We start from the raw sequence: 14,069 nt of genomic DNA, 5'->3' as shown, positions 1-14,069 counted from the left end.
ACATTCTTTGACAATAAAAATAGCTATTTTTATCATCCAAGAATGCGAAATCAACCTAGAATGTATTCCAAGAATGCATAGCCAACACAGCCATAGTCTTTCTTCCTTCAGAAAGAGAACACAGCTTCCCCTAAAAGACAATTCTAGTAATAAAATCAAGTGTAATGTACCATCATTTCAATCATAACCTTCTACTGTTTTGTCAATAATTGTAAAAGTATCATTCATTGACTGTGGAAAGATACTAGGATTTTGTATGTGGCTAGTAGTAGTAGTAAAATCAAAATCAAAATCATCAAAATGCCATTCGAGGCTACGTGCAACGTATGTTTCTCCAGCTGGTATATATTGAAAAGGCAATCCAATAAAATTGGAGTTTAGAGTTGAAGTATATGGATTCATTTTCCCATTGGAACACTCTCATTGGCCCTATAAATGGCTGCAGCCTACCGTGCACTTATTGGTCCTCGGTGTTCTCAGTGTTTCACATTAACAGTAAATATGTGATGGATTTGAGAACTAGAATTGAAACGAAACATGCACTTAAACTAATTGATTACGAGGAGAAATATCTTGCAGAAAGAAAGATAAATAGAAAAAAATTGCTGTCAATTTTTCTTTCAGAAAGAAATTTTCTCCAAAAAAAGAAATGAAACAACCAAATTTCTTACATAACTTGCCCGAGTTTAGAGAATATGTAACAGAAACTCATACAACGAGCTAAAATTCTGTATGATCTTTTCTTCACTCTTTGCATACATCTCCTTGTGTATTTTTTTGTTTTGTTTTGGGAAACCATCTCCTTGTGTATTCACTACAACAAAAATGTCCAGCCTAGACTTTTTGAGATGATAGGTCTTTTCTATGATCTTGATTGCATGTCATTGATATTTAGCCTCCAAAATCTGGTAAAATGAATCCCAACATAGGCTCAGTTTGATTGCCACAATTCCTTACCGCAAACCTTGACAAATCAAATATATCTCTCTAGAAGAAGACCTTGTTGCTTTGGGTCTTAACCATGATGCCTTTTTGAAAAGTGGTTTACAGATTTGGCTGAAGTCTGCAAGGTGCAAAACCAGATGAAGGTAAGAAAGACATGAAAACACAGACTAACATGATTATATGCAATGTTTAATAGCTAGCCACCTTTAACATCTTCACTTTCAAGAAGCTTAACTACAAGATTTCCCCCAGGTTGCAGAATGCCATTCTCATCTACGCCAGAACTGGAACCATATAACTCCTCAGCATTACTATTGTCCAGATGATAAAAGGCAGCTCTGCCAATGGCCAAATCTAGTGCCCGCATCCCCAACTCAACAGATAAAGCAGCGTCTTTAGTTGTGATTCCAGAAACAAGGGGGCACATATCAGATAGTATCACAGAAAATCCTGTTCCCTGCAAAATAAGTATGTCAAACCCATGTTTGTACTACTTGAAGGCAGGACACCGGAGATACCAGACAAACTAGTAGGTTCCTTCATAGGCTGATGCTGGACTACATTAATGGTCCGACAGAACTAGCACCGAATTTGGGATTTAGAGCAGAATGTCAACTCCAATGCTTCCAGTGGAGGAAATAAATCAAGATCTGGATAAACATTCATTAACTGATGGTCACACGAGATGGTCCCAAATAAAAGGTTCCAATAAATTTTTTTTTCAGAGGCAGGTCATAATTCATCTCGTTATGGAAGACAGTACCAGCAGTATCTTTTCTATGGCAAGTGGCAACTTAATCAAGAAAGCAAGAGTATTACTGCTCTCCAGAATTTCTAGTTTTCCTGCAAACCTAAAGAATCCAAGCTATTGATTTCCAAGAGAATCAGAGTTTCAAACCAATAGAACCACCCTCCTCCCACCCCCCCCCCCCCCCACCAAAAAAATAAAAAATAAAAAAAAAATCAACATAATTACAATGGATTCATATTGTTTCAATTTTATTTTTTTGTAATAATCATATTATTTCACGCTTAAGGAGAGATTTTATTGTATATTTCGTTTCAAACACATATAGGGTTAGCTTAGCTCAGTCCTGCAAATTACCTACAGGGATAAATCTGAATGAAAATCAGAAAAATTGCAAGGAAACTCAAGGCAAGGTTTTGAAACCTGGCCCAGCCCTCAACCCATGATTCTGACTGGATCACTAATTTGATTCTCAACAAAAACTGTTCAATTTGTTCAAAGCCAATTTGGTCAAAGAGGATTAGCTGAATCTTTCGTAAAAGAAAAATAGCGAATCAGGGGGGTCTCTCCACCTGGTATGTACCAGGTCACCAAGTCAACCTGGCGATCCTTGGTACTTGCTAGGCCTCAAAATGCTGCTGAAGCCTGAAGGTGACAATTCTGGTATAATAAATTTCCAACTTGAATCCACATAATTAAGGTACAACAAAGTCAAAATATTTTTGGAAATATGTTTTGTCACAAAAACATTCATCTGAACTGAGAAGCCAAATTGGCTCCAAACAAAATCAAGTATTGCCATCTGATATAGTAATAGACACTATTAAATTCTACATGTAAGTGTCAATATTACTGAATGTTGTAAAAAATTATAAGCGACAGCAGCAATTATTGTTTATTTCATAACTTATGAGATTCTGTAAACATTGTTGTCTTCTACCAGCACCTTTTAGGGAATTCCAATCTTGATAGCAGAATTACCAAATTTAAATTTTCACTTCTAAAAGGTTTTCTGGTCTGTGCAGACCACATAACCTTACATGGACTACACACTTAGTTGTGCCACATGGAAAGATGATGTAGCAATTCTGACCATTGGATGTTTAGAGAATTGTCTGAATTTTCCATGTGTCAAATTTCAGCGTTACATTCAATTATTCACCCTTCCATGTAATGGCGTGCCCTTCTATGTATGTCCATGGACCCTCTTGGTAGTCCAGATTTTTCCATGCATTGTTTTGCCACTTGGAAAACTCCATTTGGGCGAAAACCTGACATGTGAGCAGAGGATCTTGGGGAATTCATTGATGCAGTTCAGAAGAGCAAGAAGGCCAACAACAAACCAGGCCATTGGACTGGACCAAGAATGGACCAATATGTTTAATTTTTGAGTATCTAATGGGTAAATGGGTCATGAGTTTAGTATTTTTGGGCTTACTAATGGGCCAATTCTATAAGCCCAAATATGAGGGATTTGAATCCCATACAGGATTACATGTTAGTGTCTGTTTTACTAAGTTGTATTCTTTATTTTAGTAGTATTTCTAGAAGGCTGGACATCTGTCATATACTCCAGACCCTAGTTTCTATTTTGTTAAAATTTTATAATAGTTTCCATTTTGAAGAAGACTTAAGTTGCAAGGGTGATGCAGTTACGAACTTACGAGTGTCCAATCTAGGCCTTGGAATAATTTGGCCCATGGTTGGGTTCTATGGGCCTTGGATTTGTTATTTTTGAGTTTTATTTTATTTATTATAATGGACCTCGTTTACAGCCCAAAAATAGAGATTTAAAAGGGTATACGCGATTAAGTAATGGATAAGATTATGTGGGACCATTAGTAGATTGCATTAGGTTTAGCAAGTCTTTTATTGCTTCTTTAAGTCTTCAGTTTTACTACTTGTTAGGAAATCCACATTAGGAAGAAGTCTAGTTCCTTTTCTATTAATTTAAAGAACTATAACCCCCTTCCCAATCGATTGAATGGAATTGAATTATTTAAAAGAGTGTGTGTGTGAGAGTGTGAGTAACTCTCTCTCTCTCTCTCACACACACACACATATAGATCAGAAGAACAAGAAGGCCAGCAGTGAAACAGGACATTGGAGTGAGGCAAGAATGGACCAATATGTTTAAATTTGTGTCTAATTGGTTATATGAGCTATGGGCTTAGTAGTGTTTCTAGAAGGGTTGGATAGATATGCTCCAATCCATCCATAGTTTTTATTTTGTGAAAAACTTGGGTTGTAAAGGACCTCTTTCCAAGCATGGGGGTTTCATATTTTGCTTATTTTCATTGAAGTGATAAATAAAGAGTAAGGGATCACACTACCCTGAACGATTTGAGAAAAGAGATTAGCCATAAGCTTGTATGAGGTCTGTGAGATTCAGAGCATGGTTCGGTGGGATTCAGAAATGCTCTACTATGGGATGCAGTAGGGAAACCTTGGTGGGATGCCAAGGTTGGAGTTGGTGGGATTCCTTCTCCACAATTAGGTGAGAGGCCTAACATATCCTTCCTTCCTTCTATCTTCTTATTTTCTTCTAGTTTCTACTCTCATCTTACTTTGTTCCTTAGTTGCTATTTTTATTCCCCTACTTCTAATCGTAAATTTTTGTTTTAGTCACTTTCTATTTTCATAACCTCGCGATTTCTCCCAATCTAACCGATTCACTTCTAATTTTGGCAACCATTCCTCACACCTAATAGGCCTAGTGATTAGAGTTGCAACTAGATCTGATCATCCTTTGACCAGGTTGCGGATATTGCTCTTTTGGAGGCTTATTAAGAGATCTGTTGTTCCCAACTTTGGGTAATTATTAATTAGATAGTCATTATTTGGTATCAGAGTTATGGAGGGGCCAGCAGAGCTGCCAAGTTGAAGGGACGATATCAAGGGTTGCTGAATTCTACCTACGATTGAAGGATGATTGCGCGGATCTGATTCGGCATCACTAAAAAGTCTCGTGGACAAGATTTTTTTCAAGACACAGTGTTCATGCAGTTCAGAAGAACAAGAAAGCCAGAAGCAAACTGGGCCAAGAATGGACTAATATGTTTAATTTTGAGTGTCAGATGGGTTATATGGGCCATGGGCTTAGTATATTTGGGTTTACTACTGTAATGAGCCAATTCAATAAGCCCAAATATTAGGGATTTAAGACCTATACAGGATTAGTGTTAGTTTCTATTTTAGTACGTTGTATTCTTTATTTAGCATTTCTATTTTGTTGAATTCTAGAAGAGTTTCTATTTTGTAGAAACTTAGGTTATAAAGGATTCCTCCTCCCATGCATGGGGTGTTTCCTATTTTGTTTATTTCATTGAAGTTATAAATAAATAGTAGGGGATCACACTATCTTGAACGATTTGAGAAAAAAAGATTAGCCATGAGCTTCTGTAAGTTTGGTGAGAGACAGAGCATGGTTCTTTGGGATTCAAAACTACTCTATTGTGGGATGCCAAATGATGCAGTTAAGGGTGTCCAATCGGGCCAATTAGGCCTGTCAATACTTTATTTTGGACCATAAATGGGTTCTATGGGCCTTAAGCTTGTTATTTTTGGGTTTAAGATGTAATAGGCTTTTCTTATAAGCCCCAAAGTTGAGATTTAAAGGGTACACGGGATTAAGTAGATGAATAAGATTATGTGGGTTAGTAAATTTTTAGGATTAAGCAGTATTTTAGTTCTTTTAGGAGTCTTATTTTATGGTTTTTACTATTTGGAAGTTTATCTTGACTAGAATTCTATTTCCTTTTAAAACTTGTAAACCCCTCGACGATTTGATAAATGTAATGAAATCTGGATTTTTCTGTTTTAGAAAATTGAGAGAAATCTCTCCTCTCCGTCCCCCCAAGATCATCTCTCTCTCCTACAACCTCTGCTCTTCTTTCGTCTTCTTATTATCCTCCTACTCTTTAAACCAATAGCTTATTTTTCCCTTTCTTTGTTTAGAGTCGTAGGATTTGAAATAGAGTTGGCTTTCTCTGTAACAACAAATACATATCTACTTGATCTGCATCAATCACTTGTGCTCGCCACCAGCAGAACCTGTCATTCTTTCTGCATTATTTGATATCAAAGCCGAACCTGAAAAAGCTTTTCAGCATGGAGGCTGACCATTATATTTACGATTTATTACTTGCACTCCAAGAAGGAATGCATGCCCAAAGAGAGTATCAAAGACAAGCCTCTGTAGAATTCAATCAAAAAATTAGTCATACTTGATATTCTGCAACCAAAAGTTGAAGGCAAGTTGATCCAGGAAGCCTTAGACGATGAAGACACTAAAGAGGAGCCCATGATCAGAATTGAAGGTTAATGAATGGATGATCTGATTGAAGATCAAGAGCCTCCTATAGAAGATTATGTTGAAGAGGAGCAAATCACGATCGACTCTTTTGAGATCGAACATGTGGAAATTGTTCTTCCATGACAAATCTTCAGCGTCGTCACTGATTTTGTTCATGAGAAGCAACAAATCGTCAAATCAAGGCAATTGGTCATGGATGCCAATCGGGTGCTGTTTTTTCCAACATCGGGTGGAATTGATGCAATTAAGGGTGTCCAATCAGGCCAACTAGGCCTTGGAATACTTTATTTGACCCATGTTTGGGTTCAATGGGCCTTGGGCTTGTCACTTTTGGGTTTGATTAATGAAATGGGCCTCTTTTCCAAAAGTTGGGATTTAACAGGTAAACAGGAGCAAGTAGATGGATAAGATTATATAAGGTCCATTAATAGATTCTTATGATTAGACAATCTTTTGGTTCTTTTAGAAATTTTTTTTTTGGTTTTTACTATAGGGAAGTGTATCTTGACGAGATGTCTATTTCCTTTTAAAGCTTGTAAACCCCCCCCACCTCTCCAAAAAATTTGATAATGGAATGAAATCTGAATTTTCTGTTTTAGAAAATTGAGTGGAATCTCTCCTCTCCCTCCCCCAGGATCTTCTCCTTTTCCCTTCTTTTCTCTCCTACGATCTCTCCTTCTCTTCTTCTCTTCTTATTTCTTCCTATTATCCTCCCTCTCTTTTAACTGACTATTTTCTCATTTCTTTGTTTACTGAAGTAGGCTTTGAAATAGTGTTGGCTTTCTCTATTACAACAAATATATATCGACTTGATCTGCATCACACTTCTGCTCACCACCAGCAGAACCTGCCATTCATTCTGCATTACCAAGTTCGGAGTTACAGAGTTAGTGGGATTCCTTCTCCACAATTAGGTGAGAGGCCCAACAGATCCTTTGTTCCTTCCATTCTCTTCATATTTTCTTCTAGTTTCTATTTTGTTTACACTTGCAATTTCATTTCATCACTTTAGTTACCATTTTCTGTTGTTTCTAATCCTAAATTTCTATTTTCATAACCTCTTGATTTCTCCCAATCTAACTGTCGGATTCACTTCTAATTTCAGCAATCCATTCCTCACACCTTATAGGCCTTGTGATTAGAGTTGCAACCAGATCTCTCTCTCTCTCTTCCCCTCCCTTGCGGCAACTTCGTTGCTTCTTGTTTTCTCTCCTTATTTCTCTTTCTTTCTCCCTTCGATACTCTGTTTTTTTCCTTTTTTGGGGCTGTCACAGGTACTGAAACAAAGTGATTCCACAGCCGATCTATACAGTTGCATGACAGTTCTATTCTACACTATTCTGTTAATGGTTTACTCAACTTCTGAAATGTTTCTCTGGTATTCTTTTACATGTCTGATTCCTGAATCTGTTCTATTTGCTGTCAGTCTGTTAATCCTACCCACCACCAGCAGATCCTTCATTTGATCTGCATTAAAGGGATTCTCCCAATCATACATAAGGGTTTTCTATTCTTCTTATTTCCATGAAGTTACAATGTATAAATAAAGGGGAGGGGATCATACCCACCCCCCAATCATTTGAACAATTTGTTAAGCTTATGCTTGGTGATTTTGGTGAGAGACAGAGCATGGTTCTGTGAGATTCAAAGCTGCTCTACTATGGGATGCAGTAGGAAAACCTTGGTGGGATGCCAAGGCTGTAGTTGGAAGGATTCTATCTCAACAATTAGGTAAGAGGCCTAACTGCCTAAGTGCCTACTGCCTAACATATCCTTTCTTCTTCTTCTATTCTTCAAGGTCAGATCTATTCCTTCCCAATAACTTGCGCATATCAGTTTCCTTCTTTAATTCCGTTTTCTCTCTTATTACTGTTCTGTCCATTAACACCTGTTGTCATATTCTCCCTTATGGTTTGGCAGTTCGCTGTTTTCTTCTAAGTCCAGCAACAACACCATCTTTGCCTTTGGTTTCTAAATTTTGTTACTAGTTTCTATTTCCATCTTACTTACCATTTTGTTTTCCTTAGTTACAAATTTCATTGTTAGTTTCTAATTCTGGAATTCTGTTTTCAGCCACTTTCTATTTTAGTGAACCACTGATCTCTCTTAATCTGGCCATTGGAATAACGTCCAATCTTGAGGAACCCTTCCTTGTGTTCATTAGTCTAATCTTGAGAAGCAAATCAGAGCCCTCTACACCAGGCTGCTGGTTTTCTCTAGTAAGGGTTGTTGACCTGCTGTTCTAGAACATTGCTGGTTATCCAGCCTTTGGGTAATTAGATAGCCTTTATCCATATTCGTTTTCCCCACAAACAACCACTGTACACAAATTTGGGCCCCATCCAAGCTGCCATGTGGCAGATAGTGAGCACAAGCCACATATCATTACATGGTCTGCGCCTCAACTTTTCTTCTACAGTCTGTATGGAAATTCTAAAGCCAAATAGTTTGTAGAGTGACAACAATGACCACCTTTAGCATCTAGATAGTTTGAAACACTCATAACAGTATAAACAGAACTAGCAATCTCAATGTGGTAGCACCTATTGGTATGGGACAATATAATTAACTGTTTAATACCTGAGGAGAGAGTGCCCTAGCTTCATTCTTCAGAAGATTCATGACATCAGCACAAACAGTTTGTACTCTTGCATCACAATGAAGAGAAGGAACTTTCACCTTCTGCTCTGAAATCCACCACATTTACAAGAAAGAGGCAAGGTATTGACTCAAAAACATAAAACTAAGAAACATAAATGCCCGCTCTTCTTGATTTAATAATAGCTTCATTACTTGTTAGCTGAAAGACGTGTGACTCCTCACCTTTAGATCAATACCCACAACAGCCCCACCATTTTTCAAGTGACCCAAGCTCTGACAAGCTACCTGCATTCAGGTTATAATAGAATAAATTATTCGGAGCAGAGATATTTTTTTTTGATAGTTATGCCCCCAAGGAGAGTTGAACTCATGACCTCTTACTTCTGAGGTGTTGGTCCTTGCCAACTGAGCAACCCCCTTGGGGTGGAGCAGAGATATTATTCTCCAAGGTTGGATAGATTATTTTCTCTCTTAAGGATAGATTCTTACCTGAAGCCATGCACCCGGAGCACAACCAAGATCAAGAATAGATGCCCCAGGTATTATCAATTTGTATTGCTTTTGCATCTGCAGTAGCTGTGCTTGCAAGGAAAACATGGAAAAACTAATTAAGTTCCCAACAAAACAAATCAGTCAAAATGAATTAGCTGAATCATAGTTAGATATACAGAAAATTAAACCTTGAAGGCAGACCGTGCAACATAGCCCAGGCGCTGAGCTTCTCTATAGAAGAAGTCAGCCGTTCCTGTCCCACTCATGTCCTATGCAGCCAAAAAATCTTCCTTTCTCAGTTGCTTTGCTGAATTAAACCTGTACCATAACTAAGCATTTGAATTACTGATTTGGAGAACAACTAAGCATGGAAAAATTGTGTCATTACAGTAACACAATGTCTATTTTTAAGTTCACCTAATATTGCATATTGCATCTCAAAAAAAGCACTAGCTTCCACGTTTTGGATATTCTACATTCAATGGGATTACTGGTAGTGCTATCCATTTGTGAAGTTTGGCCTTGGGTGGGATCCCTACAAGTTTGTCAAGTCTGTACAGCTAACCTATTTACATTAGTGGAAAACAACACTCGACTATGCCAATACCAAAAAATATATATTTGAAAAAGGTTATTAGGAAAATCAGCAAGGTTTAACTAATAAAAAAATTTATTCCATGAACTCCCAAATTGGTGCTCTATTAAAGACCTTAAAGTGAACAAAATAAAAATGTTTCTAACTGTAACTGTGTAGATCATTGAGTATAAACCATTAAGAGATAGAAAGAGAGAACCGGGAATCAAATTTTAGCAGTAAGATAATAGAAAGAATTTGCATGAAAAAGGAATGAAACTTGCTTCTCAAAATGTGTAGTGGTCTCAATCAGTCAATTTGAAGTCAGTGCATCATCATTTTAGGCATCTTAATAATGCTCGTCTTTGTCCATATCATCATTGTAAGCTAAATTGAAGGTTCCTATTAGCTTTATTGGGCTGATTTTAAATAGGTGAAAAGGCTAGACTGCTGATCTTCTTGAGTAGTCTCACCCTAGGAAACAGACCGTAATCACCGCAGAGAATAGACATGCTGTGCCGGGTGACTTGTATCCTCTGAGGTCAGCTGAACAGGACAATCAGCAGAAGATGCTCGGCAAAGCTACTGTCCTGAAGAGTGAGGTTAATCCGTAACATCAACTATAGAAGAATGTGGTTCGAGTTGATGAACAGGGAGAAGGCCGCAATACATCTCCATCACCATTCTCCCCTGGGGCCGATTAATTAGGTTAATGAAGTCGGCTACATGGATTCTTGCCCTCCAATCAGCTCTATTCGAGGTCATACATGATACAAGGCCTAAACTATGCATGTCTTTCCTCACCACTTCTCCTAAGGTCATTTTAGGTATGCCCTTGGCTCTTTTAGTTCTTCAATCTGAATCAAATCACTCGTCGATGTTGGAGCATCCAAAGACCTCCATTGAACATGGTCGTGCCACCTCAAACGACTTTCTCGTAGCTTATCATGTATCAGAGGTACTCCCAAATCAGCTCAAATATGACCATTCCTTACAGCATCTTCCCTAGTTTTGCCACTCATCCATCTCGACATCTTCATCTCCGCTACACTGAGTTTATCAATATGATGCATCAGGAGTGTTGGTAAGGGATGAGGACATTGTGAAGAGATGAGATGAGTATATTTGTGACCTTCTAAATGGAGATAGGTTGAGTAGAAATGATCCGGATAATTACATCTTTCTTCAAGACAACACACAGCATAGATATGTAAGAAAGATTAATATGACGAAAGTTAAAGAAGTCTTAAGAAAGATGAAAGCATGCAAGACTCCAGGCCCAGATGAGATTCCGATAGAAGTGTGGAAAACCCTTGGAGGTTGTGGGGTGGAGGAGAAGCATTGTAGCCCCGATCTACAAGAATAAATGTGATATTCAAACTCCAAAGCTGCAATACCTATAGAAGCATTAAACTTATGAGTCACACTATGAAACTTTGGGAGAAGGTTATTGTAGTTCGTTTGAGAAGAGAGACTAATGTAGTCCTAGAATAGGTGATAATCCTACTAGGAGCCAATTGGAATCAAGCTTTGGTCAAGCCTGCTGTTTAGGGCTGATTAGGGGTTGTTTTAGGGCAAAATTAGGGTTTAGGATGGGAATTTGGGAATGGGGTTTATAGGGTTTTAATCTGCAGGTTTAGAGGGTCATTATGGTATAAAAATATTTGGATTTGGTTAGGTTTCAAAATTCTGCAGATTTAGGGTTAGGGTTCCGGGTTTTTTAAATTAGGAAAATAGCCAAAACTGGGGTTTACAGTAGGATTCAGGGGCAGGGATTAAGGTCGAGTGTTGGAGGGACTAGGGGGAAGGTTCGGCTGCAGCAGGGAGGTTTTCTGATGGCTGAATATGTCCCAGCAGAAAATTAGGGTTTTTAGGGTTTAAAGGATAAGAGGGATTTTAGGGTTTGGCTGGACAGAATGGGCAGCAAGTCTGGTCGAGTGGGGGAGATGGTATGGGAAGGCTGTGCTCTGATTTTGGTGTAAAACAGAGGTAGGATGATGGCTGGATAATGCCTAGATGATCTAGGGTTTTGGAAATTCAAATAGAAAAACAAGAGGGATCGAATGGGGGAGGGAAGGAAACTAAAAACAGAAATTTAAATCTCAACTTACTATAGGATTCCACCGGCAGCAAATTAAGGGATGAAGGATGAAATCACCTTCGAAGAGAGACCCTCCCAACCGTCACGGCGTAAGGAGTCGCAGGATTCCACCCACCCTTCCACCTTGATGTACCCACAAGGATGCAAACACTCTTGAAGAGCAAGGAGCGGCGCGATCAGCCAAGAGAAAACAGTCTTTTAATTCAAATTTCAATTGTGGGGAGCCTCCCACGATCTCTTATATTTATAATAAGGCCATAGGCCAATTCCTACTACAAATTAAATGCCTCTCCTTCACAAAAACGTGGAAGGGAGAGGTTTAAGTCTAATTAATTACTTAAAACAGTATAATGACTTAACTACCCCTACTAACTTAAAAATAAAAGAATCTAACTTAGAACAATTAACTTAAGTGAAGATTCCATACTAGCCAATAGGATATAAGAACCTATTAGCCAATAGGAACATTTCACTTAAATTAGACCAATTGAACCAATTGGATGCAACCAATTTAAGCCGGTTCAATCTAAAAAACAGAAAAATAACTAAGTATGGAAAAATAGAAATCCTAGCCTACGGCTCCCTATTTAAACCCTAAGTTTAGGGTTTCTTCTTCTTCTTCTTCCTTCTTGGAGCTGCATCAGAGACCCATATCTCGGTGAACCAATTTGGCTTTATGCCAGGTAGATCCACGACTGAAGCTATCTACTTATTGAGGAGGCTCATGGAAAGATATAGAGATAGCAAAAATGATCTCCATATGGTCTTTATTGACCTGGAAAAAAGCCTATGACCGAGTCCCTAGAGATTTAATCCCCGTTTCCAGTGAAGAGAGGGGTTTCTAGTAAATATGTGGATATAATAAAAGATATGCATGAGGACGTGGTGACTAGTGAGAGGTCTGTGGGAGGTCAGAGCAAGGAATTCCCAATTATGATTGTGCTACATCAGGGTTCAACCTTAAGCCCTTATCTTTTTGCGCTTATCATGGACGACCTAACCAAGAGCATTCAAGACGAGGTCCAGTGATGTATGTTCTTCGCCGATGATATTGTTTTGGTGGATGAGACAAAAGCAGGGATTAACTTTAAGTTAGAGCTATGGAGATCAACCCTGGAAACAAGAGGTTTCAAGATTAGTAGAACAAAGTCAGAGTATTTGATGCGTAATTTTAGTCACACTATGATGGATACTGACATGGTGCGAATTGAGGAAAGAGAGATACTGCAAAATGACAGTTTTAGATATTTGGGGTCAATCATAAATAAAGAATATGACATAGAAGATGATGTCTCACAGAGAATTAAAGTGGGATGGTTGAAGTGGAGAGGTGCATCCGGAATGTTGCGTAATCAACATCATAGTTTTCACGGCGGCATGGCGGTCCAAGGCGGTGGAGGCAAAAGCTTAGGCGGTAAAGCGGCCGCCCAAGCGGAGCTTAAGTGGTAAAGGTGGTCTAGTGTTAGATGTTAGATTTCCCCTTTCCCCCCCCCCCCCTTCCAAAACACTCAATACATGATGGCATGATGCATCATAATATCATACCTCATATCATTAAAAATTAAATTTAAGCCACCTCAAGTCATCAAAATGAAAAATCATACATGACACATAAAAATTCAGAATAATCAAACATCATAAATTAATTAAGAAACTAAAAGACATAGTACAAAATCCCAAATGACTAATCAAGTAAATCAACATTCTCTTATTTAGTAATCATTTAAGAGAATGTTAAAAGCAGGCAGCATTAACCATTAACCAAGCAAAAAAAAAAAAGCAACAGCTAATCAAGCAAAAAAAAAAAAAAAAAAGCAGCAGCACCAGTAGGCTTTACGGACTACAGACTTACAGAGTACACTAGTACAGAGAAGAAGAAGCAGAAGAAGCATCGAAGTTAACATTTACCAAGCAAAAAAAAAGAGAAGAAGTGAAGAACAGAGTTACAGAAAACAAAAACAAAAAAACAGAGATGCAGGCGTTAAAATTAAAAAAAAAAAAAAGAAAAAGAAAAAGGAAAACACTCAAACAGAGAAGAAGAAGACTACGGAGCACCGGAGTAGGGACTTACCTTGCCAGAAGAGTCGAGTTACTGTTGCCGGAACTGGGAGAGTCGAGTTGTTGTTGGGGGAAGCAGTAGTAGCAGGCGTTAAAATTAAAAAAAAAAAAACAATAAACAAAAAAAGCAAAACAGAGTTACAGAGAAGTAGAAGATGACTAGAGAGTGCCGGATTAGGGACTTACCTAGCCGGAAGAAGGAAAGAATCAAGTTGCTGTTGCCGCCTTGCCGGCA

The 14,069-nt window shown here is 38.2% G+C and overlaps 1 protein-coding gene across 2 annotated transcripts; it reads right to left on the bottom strand.

Moving 5' to 3' along the window:
- Positions 1-842: 842 nt before the first annotated feature.
- On the bottom strand, positions 843-9,640 carry LOC122666971 (ribosomal RNA large subunit methyltransferase E). Of its 2 annotated transcripts, none has more exons than XM_043863111.1 (7): positions 9,519-9,640; positions 9,290-9,419; positions 9,099-9,185; positions 8,832-8,894; positions 8,589-8,690; positions 1,150-1,402; positions 843-1,063 (listed from the first exon to the last, which is right to left on the bottom strand). In XM_043863111.1, the coding sequence occupies exons 2-7, from the start codon at positions 9,365-9,367 to the stop codon at positions 954-956; spliced, it is 693 nt and encodes a 230-aa protein (XP_043719046.1). In that variant the 5' UTR covers positions 9,368-9,419; positions 9,519-9,640; the 3' UTR covers positions 843-953. The 2 variants fall into 2 exon arrangements, with proteins under 2 accessions (XP_043719046.1, XP_043719045.1); XM_043863110.1 differs by having other exon boundaries at positions 9,290-9,430; positions 9,519-9,624.
- Positions 9,641-14,069: the final 4,429 nt, after the last annotated feature.

The sequence above is a fragment of the Telopea speciosissima genome, chromosome 7 (genome assembly GCF_018873765.1).
Source record: "Telopea speciosissima isolate NSW1024214 ecotype Mountain lineage chromosome 7, Tspe_v1, whole genome shotgun sequence".
NCBI lineage: Eukaryota > Viridiplantae > Streptophyta > Magnoliopsida > Proteales > Proteaceae > Telopea > Telopea speciosissima.
Note: the sequence above shows the minus strand (reverse complement) of the source record. Positions and strands in the feature narration are given on the sequence as shown.